At 37.9% G+C, this 25,182-nt stretch overlaps 1 protein-coding gene across 3 annotated transcripts in view; it reads right to left on the bottom strand.

Annotated features, from left to right (window-relative positions):
- The window catches only part of SNTG2 (syntrophin gamma 2), a 439,433-nt gene that overhangs the window by 195,695 nt on the left and 218,556 nt on the right, over window positions 1–25,182 (bottom strand). For all 3 annotated transcript variants that reach the window (XM_055120048.1, XM_055120049.1, XM_055120050.1), the window contains 2 exons: window positions 15,435–15,522; window positions 8,210–8,301 (listed from right to left, as the gene is read on the bottom strand). In XM_055120048.1, coding sequence (XP_054976023.1) covers window positions 8,210–8,301; window positions 15,435–15,522 — 180 coding nt within the window. The remainder of the gene's footprint in view (window positions 1–8,209; window positions 8,302–15,434; window positions 15,523–25,182) is intronic.

Genomic DNA, 25,182 nt, shown 5'->3' with positions numbered 1-25,182 from the left:
AATGAATTTATTTCTTGAATCTTATTGCGTCTCTGTGATTAACATTGCTGAGCTCTCTTGAATCTTTCCTACCTCTTTGAATTTCTTCATCATAGCATATTAGAATTCTCTGTCTGATTGGGAGCTATAATCCTCCATGAATTGTGACTGTATTCTAGAGAGAACTGTTATCTTCCTGTTCCTTGATATCGCTAATTGTTATGTATTATATTTTTCTATCTGCCCATTTCACGACTTAAAATTTCCCTGTTGTAATTTCAATCTAGATCAGAAAGAGAATGCTTATGTACTTTGCCAGCAGGTGGTGCTATGGCCTAATTCGAGTCCCTTTAAGTATCTTCCCTGTTGGCTTCCATTGGTACTAAACTGATCGTTTCAGCAATTGCTCTGTTAGTAAGAGAGGAAAGGGGTGCGAGGAGCTCCAGCTACTGGGCAAACATGCTATGGGTAGGGGCTGGTTCATGCTTTGGCACTTCTGTGTTTCTTTCCAGATCTCAGGTCTGAAACTTGGAAGTTTCTTGATGTCAGTGAGATCAGTACTGACCTGAGAAGTAGAAGGGGAGCAGAGTCTAGAGTGACTTCTCTGTTCCCTAGTAAACGGTATACTGACCTGAGCTCCTCTAAAAGGATTTCCTCCCAATAAGGGTATGTGCCTTCACACCATGCCAGTTGTCACTTTCCCTGGCCCCTTGGCTGAGCCTGCTGGCATGCCATCTATATGTCCTCAGCGCTGAATTCCAACCTCCAGCTTTGCTTTCCATCATCTTCTTACCAATAAAGCACGATACTCCTCAGTACATTATGTGTTGGTTTTTCGGTTACAAGGAATACTGCAGTGCGAAGCTGAGGGAATATCTCATCTTTCTGGGTACTTGTTAAGTTCAAGAATTCTTGGGAGTGAAGCAAGGAACCTCTGTTATAACTCATCAATTCTTTTCAAATTTAATGCAAGTTTAGAGACTGACACTAAAACTCCAGGTTGTGAGAGGATTCTTCAATTTCACATTTAGAGGATTCTTAGAATTTCATCAGAAGTGTTTAGGGGTTAATCATGGCTCTGTGCTAGGAATCACTCTTTAAACCCCAGGACAGGTGCATGCAAGGCAAGTGTGCTACCCACCTTACTAGTGTTTCAGCCCAGAATCTCACAATTTTAAAACACATGTTTGATATTTTTCATGAGATATTTTCATGCTAAGGGGACCATATACATACCCAGGATAGAGCACGGGTTGGCTGCATGCAAGGCAAGAGTCCTATCTGCTATACATCTCTTTGGCCCTCTTCCAATACTTAATAATATACCTTACCTTAATGTTTATTTTCCTGAATTCATAATGATGTTCATATTCTTTATTCTTTTCATTCACTTTCAATCTTATTAACATGTTTTGAGTATGCTGCCTTTATGAAGGGAATTCCTTTTTTTGATGTTGTTTTATCTAATAAACCTTTGACTATTCCACGTAAATTTAGGATATCTACTTTTTAATTGCTATATCGATTTCCTGATAATTTTATTGAAGCGATAATTGGTATATCATGCATTATATTAAATTATTACATTATTTAATGCTTTAATTGCATTAAAGCTTTATATTAAATGATTACATTAAGCTTAATTAACACCCATTCCCTGACACAGTCCTTAACTTCTTTCATTTAAAAGGCTCAATTCATATGGACGATTCTCAAAAAATTAGAAATTGAGCTTCCATTTGACCCAGCAATACCACTCCTGGGAATATAACCTGGAGAGGCAAAACGGTATAGTAGAGATGGCATATGTATTTCTATGTTCATTGCAGCACTGTTTACAATAGCCAGAATCTGGAAAAAAACAGAGTGCCCCAAAACACATGACTAGTTAAAGAAACTCTGGTACATCTACACAATGGAATACTATGTAGCTGTCAGAAAACATGAAGTCATGAAATTTGCATATAAATGGATCAACATGGAAAGTATCATGTTGAGTGAAATGAGTTAGAAAGAAAGAGACAGACATAGAAAGATTGCACTCATATGTGGAATATAATGTAACTGAGAAGTACAAGTTGGCAACGATGCAACTTCTGGCAGATATCTCTCTGGACTTAGTTACTAAAATACTAAATTACAGAAACCCAAAACTGAGAGGCCGCTAAGCGTGGTCACTTGACCTCATACCTCTTCATCCTCAGCAATGGAAAACAAATTATCTAATGCTTCCTTTTCAGCAGGTCTGACTTTAGGGGAGAGACTCTCCAAACAATAATAGTGAGTTTTGTTGAAATATTGTATGCAATCAAAGTGAAAGTAAAGTGAAATTTATTAGTTACACAGGCGGGGGGGGGCTAAAGGAGGGGGGTCTAGGAGCGTGGGGGGGTTAGGGGTGTGGGGGTGAGGGGTGGAGCTATACTGGGACTCTTGGTGGTGGAATATGAGCACTGGTGAAGGGATGGGTATTCGAGCATTGTATAACTGAGATTTAAACCTGAAAACTTTGTAACTTTCCACATTGTGACTCAATAAAAAATTTAAAAAAATAAATAAAAATAAAAGGCTCAATTTATTGTTGAATTGTTCGAGTTTTAACACATCCTGTGTGTTCGACATTTAAATTTATTTCATTACTTTTTATTATGGTTGCTTTTTCATTTTTTGTAATTAATATCTAGACATCTGCATTTACAATTAATTTGTTCCCTTATAAACTGTTAAACTGCATTGTTTTTGTTTTTTCTATATACATGCTGAATTCTTTGCAATGTACATGTGCTTGTTGAGATAAATCTTTTAAGTTAAGTATCTACTATCAGGCATTTTTGTTCTTTAAATTGAACCACCGTGTTCATTTCTGGTAAGGTTTTCTTACAAAGGAAAATTAACCAGACCAGCATTTGTCTTGCATATGCTACAGGTAAAAACAGAAGACTTGACAGGTACTCAGACTCAAAGGATCAGATCAGCAGCAAGAATCCAAAATCACCTAGAAAATGCATCAATGATAGCTCTGATAGAATGTTTAGGGTACTTCTATCAATGATAGCTCTGATTGAATGTTTTAGGGTACTACAGCAATTAAACAGTAAACCCTCTATGTGCTTTCTATGAAGGAAAACATCCACGCACACCAAATACAAAACATCAGAACAGAATTTTCAAAGTAGTAGAATGAAAGGAAAAATGAAGTTTGTAATATAAGTTTTGACATCAAACAGATGATAAGAATGCAAATGCATTTTTGCTATTATAGATATTTATCAAGGATTTCAGATGCAAAAGTGGTGTAGTATAAATGGCGAGCTTAGTTTTTCATGCCAGGTGAGTAATAATCAAGTGCTAGTAAACAATGTGTAAATACTACAAAGTGAAAGCTATGAACTGAAAGTCTTATTTAGGTTGGCAGGTAGAATGGAAAGAGTGAAAAAAAAACTGTAGTATCTGAAGAAGGAGTAGTTAATAATTTAGTTTTCATTACAAACATAGAGAAGTTGTCATATATACAAGGCACACAGGGAATTACTCCAGCAATCTTGCAGAGACAATATGGTCCATTCCTTGTCCATGAGGAGAGGTTGTAAATGCATTGGGGTCAGAGGTGTACAATTCTAAAAGATGGAAACCAGTTCTCTGGGGGCTGTGAGATTATAAGGCTGCTCTGCACACAACAAACCCTGTTTCTTTCTCTGTCAGGTCTGATCCTGGGAGAACTAATGTGATATGCGCAGGTCTGAAAATGTAACCACTGAAAGCGGTTTGAGTCCTTTGAGTCTTAGGAAGGTACCAACTCACTCTTTTTGATAAAACACTACAAGGCAGTATATTTCATTCTACAACTCATAGATACAGCTATTATAGCATTATGATCTTGCTATGTGTAATTCATTGTTGAGAAAAAAGATCACAGGCTATAAATAATCTTCAGAGAACAAAGACTAACAGTAAGAATAAAGAACATAGTTTATTGATGTAAATATCTGGAAAGCAAGTGGTTTGTCTTAAATTTTATACAGAATTTTGATTCTGTATATTTTCTAAAGAATAGCATATTAAAACCAATTTTAACTATCTGAAATTCAGTTTATACGTGACATGATTTTAAAAACTAAAAATTTTGTTTAGAAGGTGAACAAACCACTTGAAGAAAAAATAATGTTATGCATTTCTTTTATTTCATTTTTTAAGGAATAACGATGAACATGGCTAAAGGCAACATATTCAAATACTATGTTCAGTCTCTTTTCTAAAATAACCCTTTAGCATAAGCTTTAAACCTATTAAAGACTTGAGTACATATGCCAATAGCTTGATGCTTTGAATTTGAAAGCTGAGAGAGAAAGAGAGCTCCCAATAACCTCTTTTCAATCCACTGTCTTATAAATTTTCCAGACACACCACCACACACAGACCATTTCTTGAAACCATCACAGACTCAAGTAAAATAAGCAACAGAGAGTCCAGATTTTAGAATGACATACCTTGATCTAACCCATGTTGAAAAAAAAACAATAAAATCACTCAGTGAACTGTTTAACCAGGATATTGTATAAAGTTGATTTTATAACAAAATGAAAAGCTTAAGAAATTGCTCAGAAAATAGTATGATTACAAGAGCAAAATGTGGAAGAAACAAGACCTACTAGAATAATAGCAAATCTGCCTTCCATAGAAAAGACTGGAGAGATTATGGGTAACATGTAGTAGGTCAAGAAAATAAAAATATTTTAAAACAGATTCATAAAACATGAGAAGTTAAAAGTAGGGAAGGTAAATATTTCTGTACCATCACCACGTAGGAAAATGCACAGATCACCAGTAGAAGTCCAATAAGAAGTCTAAACACTGACTTACTGGAACAATAGCTATACTGGAAGTTAGATTCTTGTATCACAGCAGAAAGAACCCATGAACTGAAAAACCATTATTTACAGTTTAGAGAAAATAACTATATCTAACATAAGCTGAAATTCAGGTTGCCACCAACAGGCTTTAACAGCTAATGAGAGACTTTGAGGAAAAAAAAAACCCACTCCATGCAACAGTGCTGGTAAAGATAATGTTGTATGGAGACCATGAAGCTGTAAGTTGCAGTATTGATTTTCTCTGGAGAGCAATCCTAAATGCATGACTTATGTAGGTTTGAAAAGCTTCAAAATATGCAACGGCAACAGCAAGCAATTCAGAAGCAGGTACTCTGGGAACATGTTTTAGAAGGTTCTTTCATTATTCTTTATCTGATAGACAAAGAATATATAGCAAAAGTTCATGGACAACCTCTAAATAGAAATGAGAAACTAAGTAAAAACAGAAAACTAAATATGTGAATTTCAAACTTGTAGTAGTAACTAATTTTAAATAGATTTAAAAAATGTAAAATAATTTGAAAATCAGGAAAGGGAACAGGAGTACTAAAAGAAGACAAGAGTTTAAATTCAATGGTGAGAAAGATATATGTATAAATACATATGTACATATGTATATGTATACATATACCAGCAGTATCATAAGCTCAAATGAAAGTGTATGATTATTATGCGAAATTATAAAAGCTGACCAAAAAAAGCATGAACTGCAAAATTAAAAGAACACAAAAATGAGAAAAAATAATGGTAGCATAATTATTTATGACACCAGAGGTTAGTATTTTGAAAATATGAAAAATATGAGTAAAATGTACAATGTGCTGTTGAAAAAAATAAATCATGAAAAACATAGAAAACATATTTAAAGACTTAAATAAACACTAAAGACAAATAACGCTAACTTAAATAAACACTTTCTCACCACTGAATTTAAACTCTTGTCCTCTTTTAGTACTCCTGTTCCCTTTCCTGATTTTCAAATTATTTAAAACTTATTTTATCTATTTGAAATTAGTTACTATAAGTTTGAAATTCACATATTTAACTTTCTATTTTTTACTTAGTTTTTCATTTCTATTTAGAGATTGCCCATGAACTTCTACTGTATATTCTTTGTCTATCAGATAAAAAATTTTTCACAAATTAGATAAATTCCCTACTGATGCAAATTTCATATAATTGCAATCAAAATCCAATTTAATTTTTTGTGAACTTTGATCATGCAAGCATTTTAAAATTCACAAGAAAAAAACAGAGAGGAAAAATTTTAGTGAATTACAGAGCAATGAATTACTTTTTCTTATAAATCACCAAAAACTATATTGCAAAGGCACAGTAGTTAAGTAGCCTGATATTGGTGCTATATTGGCAGATAATGTAGTAAGGTCTCATGAATAAACTCACTTGCTCAGGAAGCAAGTTATATGACCAAAGCAGAAGTGTGAATCATAAGAAAATAGGTTGGGACATTGTTACCCATGAAAATAAATCAGGACCTTAGCTTTCCACATTTAAAACAAAGTAAAAAATATGTCATAATATATTTTAAGGATAATATAAGCAAGTATCTTTATATGAAGAGGACCAGAAAGTATTTCTAGAACAATCCAACAGCCACATAAGAAGAAATAGATTACATTTGCCTACAGTGAACTTCTATTATCATAGGACTTTGTAAATAAAACAAAACATAAGCTGCAAGTAGTGAAAAGAGATATGACTCATAACAACTAGTAAGAACCTCAACATATGTGAGGAATTGCATGGCTTGGCAAGGAAGTCACAACCTAAATGTAAATGGGCAAAAGCAAAGCATGGTATTTCCCACAGAGGAGAAAAACAGGAAAAGAGAAGCAAACGAATCCATGAACCTCCTTTGTCATGATAGAATCAGAAATGAAACCTCGAGAAGAAGCCATCATGCACTTCAAATGTTCAGTCCAATCAACACCAACAAAAAGGGCCTGAGAAACAGCTGGATGTTTAGTGTGAAGGATGCTGATGGTCAATGTGAAGAGTGCTTACTATTCAGAAAATCCAACACTGGCCTCACCAAATACCCAAAAATTTCACTTCTGAGTATAGAGCAAAAAGACTGATAATATATTCATACATTCCTGTTTTTATGACAACAAACCAGAAAACAATAACAAGAACCCAGAACAAAAGCCAAGTATCAAAATGCCAATGGACGATTGAAAAATTCACCCGATTAAATACCAAGTAGTATTTTAAAAATAAAAAACAGCATTTAAATACTATACAATATTTGTGAATATTTATAAATAATCATATGTACAAATATAATTCCCAGAAAGCTGTGACAGTATAATAATTTACTATACAAGGCTCAAAATAAATTGAAATAGTCTATTTTTAGTGACATGCACATTAGGATGAAGCTTTTCTTCCTGGGGAAGAGAAACACAAGATTCAGGATGCTATTTATTTCTGGGAAGACCAGAAAATGTGGTATAGAAATAGCACACAGATGGATAAAATGCTGGTAACTATGTTTTAATTGAAACGTTAGTTATGAATTCGGATAAACTTATTTTATATTTTGTTTCATTGCTCACAGACACCAAATGCAATTTCTCAATGGCAGGAACTATATTAAAAGGTTAAATATGAAACAATCTGACATTTTTACAATGTATTGTACAAACATTAAGCATTTTTCTCTAGGATCTACCTGCAAGTCAAGAAGGGGTCATTTTAATACTGTAGATATGATTTTCAATTAAAAAACGATTTTTAAACTGCTTTCAGGATTCTACTTCCTACTTACGTAAGCTCTTTGAATAGTGAATGTGGATACTCCATTTTTAGTGATTAGGGCTCAGCTACCAGAGTAGGAGAGGGCAGGGGTACTGCACCCCTGTGCTAAGTGGGTGGCAGTCTCTCCTTTGGCCTGTCAGGTTCTTTGGGGAGTGAAAGATTTGGAACGTGATACAAAGTCACTGCAAATGTATAGTACCAAGTTCAATGGGATCTTTCTATTAGTTTGGGAATATGTCCCTTGCAATATGAGAGGCTGGTGGAAGTTTTTTTCAATTCTTTTAGGAATTCCTCTCATTAGAGTTTCCTGGAACATCAAAGGTAGGACTATGACTTCCTTCTCAAAATTAAGCAATCCTTCGTGCTCACTGGAACATTATGAATGAGGAACTTACCCTGCACTGCAAGGCCCAGTTCCTCACGCAGGAATCAGTGTTCACAGAACTGCAGCCTCAGTCCAGGCTTGGGTCATCCCTCTGAAAGGTCCTAGTTATGATGATGGGAGGTAAAGAGCCTTGATCCTAATTGGGGGCAGTGGTGACCTGACATTCACTAAGTAAATGAAATGAGAAGCCACTTACGGTGTTACTGGAGTTTCCATTCAAATGCAAGCCACTGTCAAAGAGAGGAGAGGAAGTCCCACTGCTGTGGTCGCTGGATGGTCCAGGGGACCCTGAAAACAAAAGAGAGACATTGGTTCCTACAGGAGCTGAGGATGTGCTACAGGAAAGGTGCCTCTGGTTTTACAGGAAGTCACTGAGGACTATACACTGGTTCTTGGGAAAGGGTGCTCATTCACAGGTGTGCTAGCAGAGGTGGTGCATCTGGGCAGTGCCCATCTGCTGGCAGCTAGCAGACAATGTGAAGAAGGACTGGCCATGCACTGTGAGGGGCTCATGTAGTCCGCAGATCCCACTTGCCCCCACTGGTCTCTCACATTAGGGTAATGTTAGCCAACTTTCTAAATTTAGCTTTAATCTTCTGATTTTAAATTTCAAATTACTTTTAAAAATACTTTTTGATATCTGCACTGCAAATTAGATCATTAGTTTCATGGAAAATATCAAGATAAATCAAGTAAATTTGTGGGCATATATATGTGTATAATATATACATACATATAAATTTATGTATATACATATAAATTGTGTGTACATATATATCCACGCTTGAGCAAATCGATGAGCAAGGGGATGACAGTGACAGTGACAGTTATATATGTATACATATACAGTCTTTCAGGGAACAGGGTCAGGAAGACAGGGATATGACCTCTGTTTGAACTTGTGGACCCAAAATGAACACACTGACTGCTTTGTGAAAATATACTTTATTATTTTAATTTTTGGTTTGTTGCATTACCTGGTGGTACTTGGGGGTGACTTCTTGGCACCAGTGTTACTCCCCATGGTGCTCGGGGAACCACGTGATATTGGGGAATGAACCTGGGGCTCCAATATGAAAAACATGAGTTTGAGTCCTTTGAGAAACTACTTTAGACAGTTGCCCACCGCAGGCGGTTGCTCTGGGCTCTGGGAACAGCCTGATTCTGTCCTTTCAGTATTTCAAAGATCTATTTACTACATTTTTTCCCTCTGAGGCTTTTCCCATTGACTTCGCTTATACTTTTATTTCTAGCTCATCAGTGATTTAGAATCCTTCTCATTTTCTTCACTCTTCTAAAATCCTAAGGGCCATATTATAACTAAAGGTGATACTTGAGTAATGATTTCAAATAAAAACTGAAGGATAAACACATGGAAGTGAATATGATAATCTAACAGTCATTTGCAGACTTTGAGCTTCTGTTTATTTCTGATGAATGAGTATTATTTGTCTGTATGCCAAAGAAAAACTTTAGAATATATTTATCACCAATAAAACCCATTATTTAGAAATGATCAGTGGTAGTAATTATATATGATAAAAATGGATGGTGTCAACAGTCTAATCATACTATAAAGCATATAACAAGAACAGTTTATAATCAATAACAATGAAAGCAACAAACCCAGAAAGTGACCTATAATCCATGAGAACTACCTTGGATACCTCATCAATGCCTGGTTACAAATGTCATTCAAGAAATGAAATCAAATGAAATTTGATTGCAAATGTCATTCATCAAATTAAACAGAGGCTTGGAGTGGTCTTATTAGTCCTTAAAAGCTAAATATAGTGTAAAAATCCAATATGGCAACTCCACTTCTAAGTATATATCCAAGAAAACAAAAAAATTCATAAAAAATGTGTAAAATAATATTTATATCTTCATTATTCAAATTTCCCTAAGTGGAATGGAAACACATGCCTATTCGCTGATGAAGAGGTGAACAAAATATGGTATCCACATAAAATGGAACTATATTTAGTTAAAAGTAGCAATGATGTCCTGACTCATGCTACAATGTGGATTAGCTTTGAGACATTATGCCAGTTGGAAGAATGGGTCACAGAAAAGCACACACTATATGGTTCCATTTATATGCAATATTCACAAAGACAAGAATTGGAGATCCAATTTTGTTATCCTAAGGGACTAAGGGAAAGACACTACTCAAGGGAATGAAGTTTCTGAAAGTATCCTAAAAAGTAGGACAGTATTGAGTAAATCTCAGGTCACTCATTTTCTCTTTAAAAATTTTAATTTAGGGGCCAGAGTGATAGTACAGCAGTTAGGGTGTTTACCCTGAAAGTCACATTCAATCCTGCCACCCCATATGGTTCCCTGAACATAGTCAGGAATGATCCATGAGCACAGAGCCAGGGATTCATCCTGACAACCTCTGGGTGTGGTCAAAAAATATTTTAATGTTAAAACTGAATCTTGTCTTGTGAATTTATTATATTTTAAGAAATTTGTTGGGCTGGAGCGATAACACAGCAGTTGGGATTTCGCCTTTCACGCGGCCAACCCAAGTTCGATTCATCCGCCCCTCTCAGAGAGCCTGGCAAGCTATTGAGAGTATGGAGCCCGCACAGCAGAGCCTGGCAAGCTACCCGTGTGTATTGGATATGCCAAAAACAGTAATAATAAGTCTCTCAATGAGAGACGTTACTGGTGCCTGCTCGAACAAATCAGTGAGCAACGGGATGACAGTGACTAAGAAATTTGCTGGTTCCCAAACTCCACTTCACCCCCCAGGGCCCCGATCTTGTTCTCATGCTACGTAACTATTTTCCTATGCTTGTGAAACTACAAAATTGCTTTCCCTGGACCTTATTCTCATGAATGAACTGAGATTTTCCCCACTCTGATGGATGCCAGGCAGGCAGAAAACTGGATCATGCAATCATTGCCTATAAGGTCTACTCAAGCAAAATCAAGTTTATCTTCTTCATGTGAATTCATCAGAAGATGTTTAAACACAGTTTGTAGAAATCATGGTCATGGTGTTTAAACTTTTATGAGTACAAAAATTTTATCTCTTATAAGGAAGCAAATGAAAGGAGGAAGTGATAGGTTTTTGCTAATTTTTACATCCCCTCGTATATGTGCACTTTGCCACTTTAAGAACATTCTAACCCACTTCTTACCTGACTTTGATGATATAGGTCTAGCAGGAATGAGGTGTATTCTGCAGATGATATCAGTAAAATAGTCATGTAGACTAACAAGATCATTGGCAACACAAAACGTTTGGGTGCATAATAATAATTTTTTTTAAATCTAGCACAATGGACTATGGCACCAAAATTCTAAGAGCAAGACATCAGACTTGCTCTGTAGTGGCTCTGAGTAAATAAAGGTTTACATTGAAAATTGTAAATGTGATACTTCCTCTTTATGATATAGGTGTTTAAATGCTGCTCTGGTTACTGTTTTGATTGCATTGCTTTAATATCAGTAAAACTGATCTAGAAACTATTTTTCTCCCTTCCATGAAAGTAATCTTGCTCATAAGAGAAATGGGAAAATTTCTTATGTAAAGTCCTCAGTGCAACGTATGGGCTCTTGCTCTCACCTCATATGTCTTCCCTTGGATATGATGAAACATGTATTGTTTTTTATCTATGCACATAGATATTCATGACATGTGTAGGTAGTAGACATGCTGAGCATTAGACAAACCAATCACCCAGCAGTATGCTTTGTAACCCACATCTTCCATGCATGCAATGCCAGAGGCGTGAGAGCAATGAACTTTCAATGCCTTCTGGAAAGAACCTCTGTGTAGCTCCAGGTAAATCTCCAGGTAAATCTGTGCTCACAAAGACTCAGAAGACCACTGATAAATTTACATGATGAAGTCTTCATTGTCATATTTTAAAGAAATGCTAATTCTTCAAAGAAAACAGAGGAATATATTCTCTAACTTTCTTTAAAGTTCACGTATAAAGATGTCCATAAGGTATGTGTACTATCTCCTCTGTTTACACTTTATTAGTTTGGTCCTTCTTTCCATTTTACCAAGCCACAAAACCCTTCCTTGACCTCCCTGAAGAACTGAATGTTTGTGTCTTTGCAAAATTCGTCTGTTGAAAGTTCAAAGTTATGGGTTTGGAGGTGGAACTTGTGGTAGTTGACTGGGGTATGAGTGGAAAACCTTCAAGGGTAGGTATAAGGCCCTTTGAGCTCTCTGCCGTTCTGCCACATTAGGACTAGGAATAAAATGGCCCTCTGATAAACAGAAAGAGCATTCTCACCAGACTCAGAACTTATCAAAATCTTGACCTTGAATTCCACCCGCCAGAACTAAGAAATTTATGTCTTCTGTTTAAGATACACATTTAAAAGTCATTCTAGCAGCAGAATGCAGTGGAAGCTTTCACACCAGCTTGCTTCTCCCACCCCCTCCATTCAAACTGCTCTAACAGTTTGAATTACTGGTTTCACTCAGTGGTCTCGAAGGGCTTGGGGTAATTAGCCATGAACAGAAGATGAAAAGAATATAAAATTATCTTTAGGAGACATAAGTCAAATGTGTTATTTTCTCATTTGTTTTTTATCTACTCATTCTTCTGATATCTACTGAAATTTTTTTTCGGGGGGTGGATTTTGTGGCTTTTTAAAAAAGAATTTATGAACTATCATAGATTACTGTCAAGTTTCTTTAAATCTTGTAGGTGAAATCTGTTGTAAAACATGTAGGTGCTCAGATTACCCCAAACTAGTTTAAATACATGAACACTTTTCACCATAAGCTATTTTTCCAGAGCCAAAATTACTGATAAAGGGACTTTGTACTCTGAGCAATGAATGACATTCTCAAAAAAAAAAAAAAACCCAAACTTACTTTTTGCAGAATCAAAAGACTAAGAGTCCAGTCACCTCACATTTTGAAAAGAGAGGTCTCATTAAAAGGAATATTCAGCACATTCACTTTATGAACTGACTCAAAGACAATTAATTTCCTCCAGCTTTCCTTTTTATGTATTTACTTTTATCACTTTAAAGCTGACCAGTAAGTTTTATCTAAATCACCCTTTTCTCCTATTTGCATATCTTAGCCTCAGCCTCTTAACTTATTAACACAAACCTAAGCTCAGGACCAAGGGGGCAGATCTGATCATTCTCTCCATTTCAATGACTTATAATAAAGACATCATGGGATGTTAACCAATGTTATTTATAGGATTTGTGGCCTAACTTCTGAGGAATATTTACCATGTTGCACACACAACCCTACAATGCCCCTTTTCTTTTCACATTAGGACCCTCTATGATTTTCCTACCACAGCTCCCACTGCAGATATATTGATCTTCTCAGTTATATATGGGTAGCCTTTATTTTTTTTTCTAATTTTATTTATTTATTTTTTAAATTTTTTATTAGTGAATCACTGTGAGGTACAGTTACAAACTTATGAACTTTCATGATTGTATTTCAGTCATACAGTGATCATTTATTTACCCATCCCTCCACCAGTGCCCATTCTCCTCCACCAATGTTCCCAGTATCCCTCCCACTACCACTCCCACCCCATCCCCTACTACCCTACCCCGCCTCTGTGTCAGGCCATTCTCTTTTGTTCTCTCTCCTTTAGGGTTTTGTAGTTTGCAATAGAGGCATTAAGTGGCCATCATGTATGAGTAGCCTTTAGATGGCTATATTATTTGGGGGGACCACACCTGGCGGTGCTCAGAGGTTACTCCTATCCTCTGTACTCAAGAATTACTACTGAAGGTGCTCGGGAAACCACATTGGATGCTGGGGATTTAACCAGGATTGGTGGATTAGCTGCGTGCAAGGCTGATGCCCTACCCACTATACTATCGCTCCAGCCCAGATGGTTGTATTTTTTTACAGCAAAAGAAAGAATACAGTTTTTTTTTTCCCAAGAACAGTAAATGACATAGTTCCCCAATGTATTCTATTAGCAGGAGGGAGGGAGTTAATGGAAGTCAATAAAATGATTTATTCAGAATAGCTCAGGATAGCACAGAAGTGATAGCATAGTGGGTAGGGCGTTTGCCTTGCATGCAGCCGACCCGGGTTTGATTCCTTCGCCCCTCTCGGAGAGCCCAGCAAGCTACCAAGTGTATCCTGCTCACACAGCAGAGCCTGGCAAGCTACTCATGGCATGTCCAATATGCCAAAAACAGTGATAAGTCTCATAACGGAGACATTACTGGTGCCCACTCGAGCAAATCAATGACCAATGCGATGACAGTGATAATAAAATGATTTACTCAGAGTAGCTCAGGAAGGTGAGAGTTCAAATAGTACCACTTGTTCAGTGATGTGTTTTGTCTAATAATGACTTTAATACAAATCTAAAAGAACTAGAACTGAACTTACTGGTCATAATAAAGAGAGGCAGTGACAACTTGGGAAGGGAAGAAAATTAGAAGAAAGGAAGAAAATGCAGGGAAATTAAGGTTATCCCAAGAAATGAACTTGTTTCTTCACATAAGCAAAACAATGAAGAAAGGAAAAGAAAAAAAGGATGAGGTGATTGGAGGCTCCACTGCTCCATCAACCAAGGAGGGGAGTCCAAGTCTTTGATGGTTTGAGTCATCATTGAAAACTCAGCTCCTGGGGACACTGTTTGCAAAGGATAACACCCAGCAGAGAGGTCCTCGCTGCATGCTGCTAAATCAGAGAAGTGATGACAACTTCATAAAAACATGAAAGCTGAACAGAGGAAGTAAACATCATTCTGACTATGCTTATGAAACTATTTTTGTAGATTTGTGATTTACCATTTTCATGCTAGTTCACACTTCAAGTACGATTGAGGTTCTGAAGATTACACGATAGGCACTTAGTACGATAGATTTACTGTTATTTTCTTTTATCACTGTCACTGTCACTGTCATCCCATTGTTCATTGGTTTACTCAAGTGGGTGCCAGTAACATCTCCATTTGTCCCAGCCCTGAGATTTTAGAAGCCTCTCCTTCTCATTTTCCCCAACAATTGGAGGCTCTTTTCAGGTTCAGGGGAATGAGACCTGTTATTGTTACTACATTTGGCATATCAAATACACCACGGAAGCTTGCCAGGCTCTTCCGTGAGGGCGGGATACTCTTGGTAGTTTCTCAAGATACCATAGAAATTTTAAATAAACAGAACTCATGTCATACTCACATGAGCATGCAAGTATAATGAGTAAATTGAATCTTTGTTAAAATTGGTATATATTCTATGAACAAAATGTAGACTGATGAGGCATTCTTACAAAAAGTTGTTGATGTCTTCTAAGGCACTGAGCGCCTTAGAACAAGTATTACTAAGAAGTCTATCTAGTCTCCCTCTCTCTGAAATACACTTGGGGAATGATTTACACTGGGTCAGTGTGGTATCATCTGGTGAACAACTTGTCGAGAAGGAATTCCACAGCCCCCCCAGTCCCCCTTTACCTAGTGGGAGCTTCAGGAATGCCGGTGCTTCCCTGAGATACTCAACAGTGAGAGTCACTTCATCGCCAGCATTTCTCAGTAGGTGTACCTGTCAATATGACAAAAATAACTATTTTACCATCACAAAAGACCAGCCACAGCAACTTTAAAAATAAAGTCCTTTCACACCTAGCCTGTGCAGAATCAATGTTCATGTTCATCTTTGGAACAGATGACTTTGAAGGCAGAACTGGAAAAGTGAAGGAGTATCTATGAAGCCGCTAGTACACACCCCTGCATGTTATGCTCACACACATCTCAGATGTCTGCCACTGCTCAATCATGAAATTTGACTTCACACACTCTGTGGATGTAAATAGTGAAAACTTCCAAATTATTAGTACAAGGACCCAATTTTCTGGCACTGGCAAAACACACATCAATGGGCTTAACAAAAACACAGTAAGCGATGAGTATTAGTCTCAGGTATAAATGATATTTGAACTCTCAAACGATTGTGAATTGAGCATCACTTCAATAGGACAGAACAAACTTCTGGTCTGGAAGGTAAATTTTTGCTTGGCTCTAGTTACTTCACATACACTCAGAAATTATTCATTACTTGCAACATCGTTTGTCAGCGATTCCTACTCAAGACACACATCACTGTTTGGAAATTTGATGTGGACCCAAAGACGAGAAGTCATGAGGCTGAGTTTACCAGATCTACGATGGTCCCGTTCAAGAATGTTTGCTGTGCATCCTCTTTTCGCAGAAGCAGCAACCCTCAGCCCATCCTCCACATGAGCCTGTTATCAACTGGATGAGTCTGCTAACCTCTTCACTCTTTTATCTCTTGCCTCTTTATATATCTCATAAACCAAATTACCCATTATTGCATGTACACTGATGGCTGTAGACATATTTATAAACTCCTTGGTGGCACTAGGAATAGGGCACATCAGAATCAGGATTACAAATCTTGGTAGATCTCTATTATCTGAGGTCCCACATTTTTTTCCCTTCTGCTGACAGTTACATCATGTTTACCACTGCTGCTGACCATCTATGCAGCTCCGTCTGGGCCCTCTGAATGTCTGCCCAGATTCAGGCCCCCTCAAGGACAGGGCCTGTGTATTGCATATGGCTGGCTTTACTTCAGCCTGCTCTGAGGGCTCTACTCTCTGGCTTGAATCCCATTACATTGTTCAGGTCTGGGTCAGTCAACATGCTGAAGTGCCTCCTACAGCTCAAAAGAGTATTTTAAAATTCCTTTCCTCCTCCTACGAAGTGTTATTTACAATTATAAAAATTAGTTATATTTATAAAAACCTGAGGTCATGTGCTCACAGGTTTCTGCCTATAGAGAACTACCCCTACTGCCTTTGACATGGCAGTAGGGGTAGTTCTCTATAGATTGACATGACATAGATTCCAATGGTGCAATCTTGCCATATTGTCTCCATGTCATACTTTCCATGCTCAGATCCGAGGCACCAGATTGAGGTAAGCTTACTCTACTCATGCTTCAGCACACAGTATCAGAGGCACACCAGAGGGCGGTTCATCCATTGTGAAGAGAACATCCAGGGGCAGAGGGTCGACCTTTCCTTCCAATTCGCAGCACAGTAATGCCAATGGTATGCAGACAAGTCTCAGATTGATGCAGGGAGGCATCATGGTTCAACACACTTTGGGAAACTGTCCTCCAAGTCTACTGGACGGGTAATAAGCTATAGACAGCAAGCAGATTCCGCTCCTGACAAGAAGCAGACCTAGAGGACCTCCTTTGACGAATGGGTCCGGGACAGTTAGACACAGGTTCAGTATAAGTGCATCCTCTTTTTTTAATTAATGGGGGCCCTTTCACCCCTCAACAGCCATTCATGTAGCCCTTCTTTTGGCAAACGGTTGTCCAGTGACCTGAAAAAAGTCATGGGCAGTGCTTGCTGGCACTTTCCACTCACAGGGCAGTGAACAGCAGCAAAGTTGTCCTAAAAACCCATGAAGTTGTAAACCTGAAAGATCTTAGAGATCTGTGAATCCCATAATGGTAACCTCCATCTAGTACTTTGGTTGTGTAAAACATGATGTGAATGTCAGCAAAAGGAAACAGAAGAAAAGAATGTGGAACTTCCTGGGTTAGTTAGATTTAAACTCCTATTGGAATGAGTCAGGACGTGTGTGTGTGTGTGCGTTGTGTGTATGTGTGTGTGCAGGCTCATGCACATGTGCGTGTATACATGCATCCACACCTGCACACATACACCCTTACCTAAATAACTAGAACAATCACATCTATTTAATAACTGTTACAAGTCTTTTGGAGTCAAAAATCCTTTAGTTAAAGCAAATAAACCCCCCAAATGACTCTTGCATATTTATAAGACTACACTGAGTGTAGCTGGCTAGACCTTGAAGGGATTTTGTTCCGTGCAAGAAAACTTTATCTGGGTGTAACACAGTCTAAAGTGAGCCTTGAAGAAATTTTGTACTTTAATTAAGGAATGGGATTAATTTCAATTAATTACTATTTTTCAAATCCCAAATGTCTACCCTGCCTTGATATTTCTGAACTTCAAACTGATGGAGGGAAAGATTCTGCTTCATTTCAATCTTTTTTTTCAAAGTATTTGGATGATGTTTGAAAATAACTCAAATGTGGACCACTAATCCACCCTCTCAACCCCAATTCAATGAATGACTTTGAAGCTATTTTTCCCTCCACAAATCCTCACCCAAGACTGGCAGGTGCTGCTGGAAGAACGATCTTGATTCCAGACACTTCTACAGCAGCACTTCTCTCCCATTACATGGCAACACATAATTGCTTTTGCATCTAATTAAAATCAGTAATTGCAGCACCTCTGCCTGTGTCCCTAATCGCCAGGCACATCTGCTCTTTCTAACAAAGTGACGGACGCTGACTTCCAACCTGAGTCACCAGCTGTGCTTTCACGTTCTCACAGGTAAATCAAGGAGTTTTCCAATTTAGAAAAGATTCAATTTTTCAATGAACTGTTCTTAAGCTTTTATTTTTTTGCTTTATTTTTTCCACTTTATTAAACACCATAGCTTACAAAGTTGCAAAGTTACAAAGGAATTGTTACAAGCATTCAATATTTCAACACCAATCCCACCAACACTGTCACTTCCTCCATCATTGTCTCCATTTTCCCGACCACCCCTCAGAATGCGTCAGGATGTGTGTGTGTGTGTGTGTGTGTGTGTGTGTGTGTGTGCTTAAAAATACAAGTCTTTCTGTAGTCAAAAACCCTTTAAGCCTTCCCCCAGAGCAGGTCCACAATAATTTATTTTACATTGTTTACTGCCACTAAGTGGCTAATAGAAATATCATAAAATACCTCTGTAGCACTGTAGCACTGTCGTTCCATTGTTCATAGATTTGCTCGAGTGGGCACCAGTAACATCTCCATTGTGAGACTTGTTGTTACTGGTTTTGGCATATCAAATATGCCACGGGTAGCTTTCCAGGCTCCACTGTACGTGCAGGATACTCTCAGTAGCTTGCCGGGTTCTCCAAGAGGGGCAGAGGAATCGAAGCCAGGTCGGCCATATGCAAGGCAAATGCCCTACCCGCTGTTCTAACACTCCAGCCCCCCCAAACAAAGTTTTCCAGAATTCTTGCATCTCACCAAGGGGACATTGTTGCTGAGGGTTGTGTCTGGGGGTTGCTAAGTTGTTGTCGCTTGCTAAGTCTTCTGTGTTAGTGTTTTTGTTGGTTGAAAATAAGTATATTCTATATTACATTCACACACGCAATCATTTAAAAATACTACCAAAACTATTCAGCATTTTAGGCAACTTGGACTACCATAACAAACACATCAGGGATGTGAGCTCACGTAACGTACGTGCACCTGTTACTCTTTAGAGAATGAAAGTCCAAGATAAATGCACAAGAAGGGTTCAATTCCTGGTAAAGGCTCTTTCTGATTTCTAGATGGCCACCTTCTCACTTCACATGGCATAGGAAGAAAGCAGTGTGTTCAATAAGGGCACTGATCCCATTTTAGGGTCTCACTTTCATGATATTATCTAATCCAAATCAGCTCCCAAAGACCCACCTCCTACACCATCCCATTGGGTGATGGGTTTCCTCATATAAATATGAATTTGGAGGAGCACAAACATCAGTCCATGACAAGGAACTGAAAACTAGCCCCCAATGTATGGCTTGGTGACATCAGTACATTTTCTCCAAGGACCCCTGCAAACTGGTCTTTCTGTGGAGGCTTTTCCAGGGAATGAGAAGGACCACAGCATGAAGGACCATAACAAAAGGCTGGAAAAGTCAGTGCAATGCATTTAATTGGAGCAACAATACAGTGGGTAAGGTGTTTGCTTTGCATGTTGTCAACCCTGGTTCATCTATGGCACCCTTATGGTCCCCCGAGGCTACCAGGATTGACCCCTGAACACACAGAGTCAGGAGTAAGTCCTGAATACTGCCAGGTGTCTCCCACCCCAGAAAAAAAAAGAGAAAAGCAAAAGGAAAAGGAAAGCAAAAGAATCTACAATGAAAGTGTCAATATCTTCCACATACCAGAGCCCTAATAGACAACACATAGAAAACTGTTACTTATTTCATTCTTCCTTCAAGAAAAAGGCTTTTACTTTCTTAAGTGCACTATAAAAAATCTTTCTTTTCTGATGACATTTGCTATAAATTATAGTTTATATGTCCTTGATCCTTAAGTATAGATATTTCAACACATGGGAACAATGAGGGACATGCAGCAATACTTGGTATGTTATATAAACTATTTACTGATTCATTTGTCCTATATTCTCTTAAATGAAAATAAACATATCCAGAATTACATGACACATTATTTTCTTTACCTAAATGTGCACACTGAACATTATCCAATGTCAGCTCTCAAACATTTATTTTTATCTTTTACAAGATGCAATATTTTATGAATGTTCCATAACAATTTAATTAACCCTTCCCTCTTGAATCTCTGCTAAGTAGGTACATAATTCATGCTTTATATTTAAACCTCATTTATCTACATTAATATTTATTCATAACTCTTTGTAGAGGTCTCTATAACTTGTGTTATTATAAAAAAGTAAATGCAACAAATCTTTGATAATTTTACTAAATTTTTTATTTATCCTCAGTATTTTCTATATATTTTTTAAATCTGCACCTTTCACAAATCACAAAATCATGAAATCACAAAATCTCGTTGATCGTCAAATTTCTCGAGTGGTCTCAGTAACCTCTCCATTCGTCCTATCCCTGAGATTTTAAAAGCCTCTCTCTACTCGGCCTTCCCAACAATGCTGCATTGGAGGCTCGTTCAGGGTCAGGGGAATGAGATCCAGCTTGTTACTGGCTTTGGCATATTAATACACCATGGGAAGCTTGTGAGGCTCTCCCATGTGGGCAGGAAACTCTCAGTAGCTTGCTAGTTTCTCCCAGAGGGAGAAGTAGGTCATAAGATACCACACGGCTGCTTTGCGGCCACGCACTTCTGGGAGCTTGCTTTTAAGTCTCTGAATGTTGGCCATTGATGGAATTACACACATCTGAGTTCCTCTGCCTGTACCTTCATGTGTAAGGCTTGTCTGAATGTGTGGAGAGGGGCCTTGAGCACGGCTGTGGCTAGGTTCTGAAGGTCTTCGGCCGAAGACCTGCACCTTTACCTTAATTATTATTTCCTCTTTTCATTTTTATAAGTAGCTTTGCTATCTTTCTTCAAATTTCTGAGTTGAAAAATGACTTATATGTTTATTTACTTCCTTGATTTCTAACCAACATTTTTTAAATGCTGGAAACCTTCCATTAAACACAACTTAGTGGTAGTACATATACTCAACATGAATCGTGTTAATATTTTTCATTTTTTTCTTTTATAATATTTTGTTTAGCTTTATTCTTTAAACACACATAGATGTTTTAAAGTTTCCAGATAGATGGGTAGATTTTACAAACAAATTTTATTTTGCTTAGGGGACATAATGTGTATATACTTTCTGGATTTCTCTAAGGTCTAATTATCAGTTTCCTAAATACATGAATTTACTGAGTTTCTTGAGTACAATGAGTTTAAAGACAGATAAATGTCCACTGGTAAACACATACACTCAAACAAAGACATACCTCAACGCAATCGCACATATGTTCACACACTCATGTAACTCACAAATAAACAAACACACACCTGCACATTCATTCACAAATTCTCACAAATACACACTCACTAACTCACAGGCTCACGCCACGTGTTTCTCAGGAGCATGTTAGTCATGCTCTTTGGTCTTACCAGCACAAACCTCACACTCTCATTAGAGCTGGATATTGTTATCAGCAACATCTGCAGCTGTTCTACATTTAAATTAAGCTTCCAGTTACTATTTCTGTCTCACATTGCAAGTTGTGGCATCACAGCGCACAGTAAGCTTTAAGATCTATTGATGATAGAAGTTCTTTCCTGCCCTACCTTGCCACACCCCAACTTTCCTCTAACAAGCTTAAATGGAAAGCTTTATTACATTAATTCCTGAATTACACATACCCTTAAGTTCCTGACCCCAATCCTGAAAATCCAATTGTGCTTCAATAGCTCCATGAATACACTCAATACACATGCTCTCAGTAACACATAGTGGACATGTATACTGAAACTTTAGCATACTGTCATCTGTGTCTGTCTCATTATGTTTCCTCTGTAACTTCTAAAGATGTCTTCATCATGTTTCAACCTTCCTCTGGCACCATGCTTGGAGGATGGTTAGTATGTTTAGCAAGAACCCCACAAGTTAACCACCCTCAATCCCTTGCTTGTATGCTGAATTCACATACAATTCTTTCACAGAAATAAATGGACTCTTTGCAAATTATGATACCATTATATTAAGTAAATAAGAGGTAGGTTTAGCTTACTAATAGTCTATTATACTGAGTCTTAAACTAACTATAAGTATAAGATGCTTAGGATCAGGAAGTATTTTATTATAAATGATTAGTGTCCTTATTACCACAACCAACACAAGAAAAATAGCAATATATTCTGCTGGGTTTATGATCCATTTAGCTGGCATCAACTCTGAACATTCCTGTGAGCTCTGGCCAGATCTATTGCTGCAACAGGTATCAATTGATGGGCAGACAGATAAGGACCATGTGAAATCCTAACATGTATGTGGAAGAACAGAAGTTTTAGTTGTAAAATAAAAAGGCAAACTATTTTAAAAAAATAATCCATAGCATCTTTCTCCCTAGAACTGCCATTTCAATATTTTTCCAGAATCTCCTAGGAATTATCATATGGGTTTAATCAACATTGGCACTAGCCTGGGGGAGAGTCATTTACACCTCACAGTGAATGACCGAGCCATTTCAAGGTTTCAGCATGTTTTAGTTTTGTTTTTTGTTCTGTTTTTGTTTTAGGTCACATATGGCTGTACTCAGGGCTGAATCCTGGCTCTGTGTGCAAAAATCACTCCTGGCAGTGCTTGTAGGAGTAAAGATGGTACTCAGTATTGAACATGGGTGTGCTGTGTGCAAGACAAGTACCCTGCCTGCTGTACCTGCTGTATCTCTCAGGTCCCTCCTTCTTTTCATCTGGATAGGAATAAACCAAAATGACTTAATTAATTCTTCATTCTTAATTTGGATTTTCTTCTCACTGCATATCTCCTATCAATTGGCAACTGACACTGACCCCAGGACTTGTACTTATACGAAACCCACTTATGGAAGTGAGGAGCTTGCATACGATCTGCAACATTTTCTGAATGTTTTATCCACTGAGTCCTCTCCATGAAAGCCTTTGGAAACTATCTGGTATCCTTCTGTATGTTCTCAGTGTGTATTAGGATTACACCAACCACAAAATAGTTAGCATGCTATATAAACCACACCACAAATCCAAGATCAATCTATAAATCTAAATTTCTCCATCAGTGTCCCATAAAACAGAATGTTAAACAAAACATGGCAAATATTGACAGCAAAAGTACTTTGCTCTAAGAAGCTCAAGGATGCCCACACAAGCCACATCCCTACATCTACTTTCACATTTTATGTCAGGTATAATCACACCACACACACATTATCTATTGTATCTACATCATTTACCCCCAAACAGTGCGTCTCTCTTAGCCCTATCAGCATAGTTATTTCTTTAGACTCCATAAATTTATGCTGCTTATTGATCCAGGCTGTAAACCCTGTTCCCCCTCTAATGTTCAAGATGTTATTATGATATGGTCCAGATTTCCTTTGAGGCAATAAATAGATCTATTTCTAAGTTAATGGATATGCCCTTATGTGATGAAGATGTTCTTTTGAGGTGGCTGAGAGGCTTTCTGAGGAATGTATCTTCTAAGGTGATTTAAAGCTAGAGAGATCTCTTTTGAGATACAAAAAAATGTAAAAAAAAAAGCCATGTCCTCCTAGAGGGTTCAGTGTCCTTCTGAGGCAATAGAGATGTCTTCTGAGGAGTATAAGATACAATCTGAATCAACGGAGGTGTCTTTTTAAAGCAACCGAGAGATCTCTGGAAGTGACAAAGACATCCTTCTTAGATCATGAGATGCTTTCTGATGTGACTGAGATCCATTTGAGGTGATGGAGATACCTTCTGAAGCACTCAAGATGTCCTCTGATGCATGCATCCCAGGAGCTGCATATGTGGCTCAGCACACACTCTGCCTACAGGGAGTACCCTGGCTTTCTCTAGTTCTGATAAAGTAGGACATAAAGGATAAAGGATCATGGCTCCCAGCACAGACAGTGGTTTGCCCCTATATGCCCCTCCAGATACTCTATCTGTTCCTAGAGAAGGCCCAAATCAGTAAGGCAGCTATATTCATCAGACACTGCTGTCACTTGGTCACCACTAGGCATTATCAGCATCACAACTGGTACCCCCCATCCATAATCTGGTGTAACAGTCTCCCCTTCTCAAGCTTCAGATTGTAGTCAGCAGAATCTCTTTTAGTCAGCTAAAATTTATATCCTGAAATTCTTCTTTGGCTTACCTGCCCACCCTCCCACTGAAATAGACTACATCACAGATCCATTCTTCTCTCATACCTCCTCAGTGCTGACCAGTTACATATTCAGCACCCTCTCACCGTGACTAAGTCTGAATTTCTCCAGAACATACTATCACACGTAGCACCTCTCCCTTGTCCAGATACTTCTTCAGTGTTGGCTTCACTGGGATTAATACCAAGTCAAAGTGCAACGTCTTTGGTAAAGAACTCTCTAGGAACTTCTCTGCCAGGGCCCCACTGGCCCAAGCTCTGCCCAAGAGTCCCAAGATGGGAAACAAACCCTCTTTCTCATGCATAATACCCACTCTAAATATTAATTTTGAGCATTCAAGGCCATGTTTTATGTGACTAGTTCTGTCACTCAGTGCCTGCCACCCACTAAGCCATAATCACCACAACCTCCATGTTCTCATGATCAACACTGCCCTCTTGACCAAACCTCAAGTCAACATCTATCATAATGTACTTCCTGCATCATACTCAGAAATAGTTCTTAAAATACAGATATGCTGAACCCCAACCCTCTGCTCTACAGCTGCACAGATGCCCTGTTTGGCTGAGATATTTCTGGTTGATTAATCTTACTCTAAATTCACAATCATATGCTCAAGTAGGCTCATCATGAATCACAAGGCGTTTTTATTCTGTTCACTCTTTCACTTTTACCAAGACAATATTTTCTATCTTCTCCTGCAACTGAAATCTCCAACATCACTTTCTGCTTTGCACT

The sequence above is a fragment of the Sorex araneus genome, chromosome X (assembly GCF_027595985.1).
Source record: "Sorex araneus isolate mSorAra2 chromosome X, mSorAra2.pri, whole genome shotgun sequence".
NCBI lineage: Eukaryota > Metazoa > Chordata > Mammalia > Eulipotyphla > Soricidae > Sorex > Sorex araneus.
Note: the sequence above shows the minus strand (reverse complement) of the source record. Positions and strands in the feature narration are given on the sequence as shown.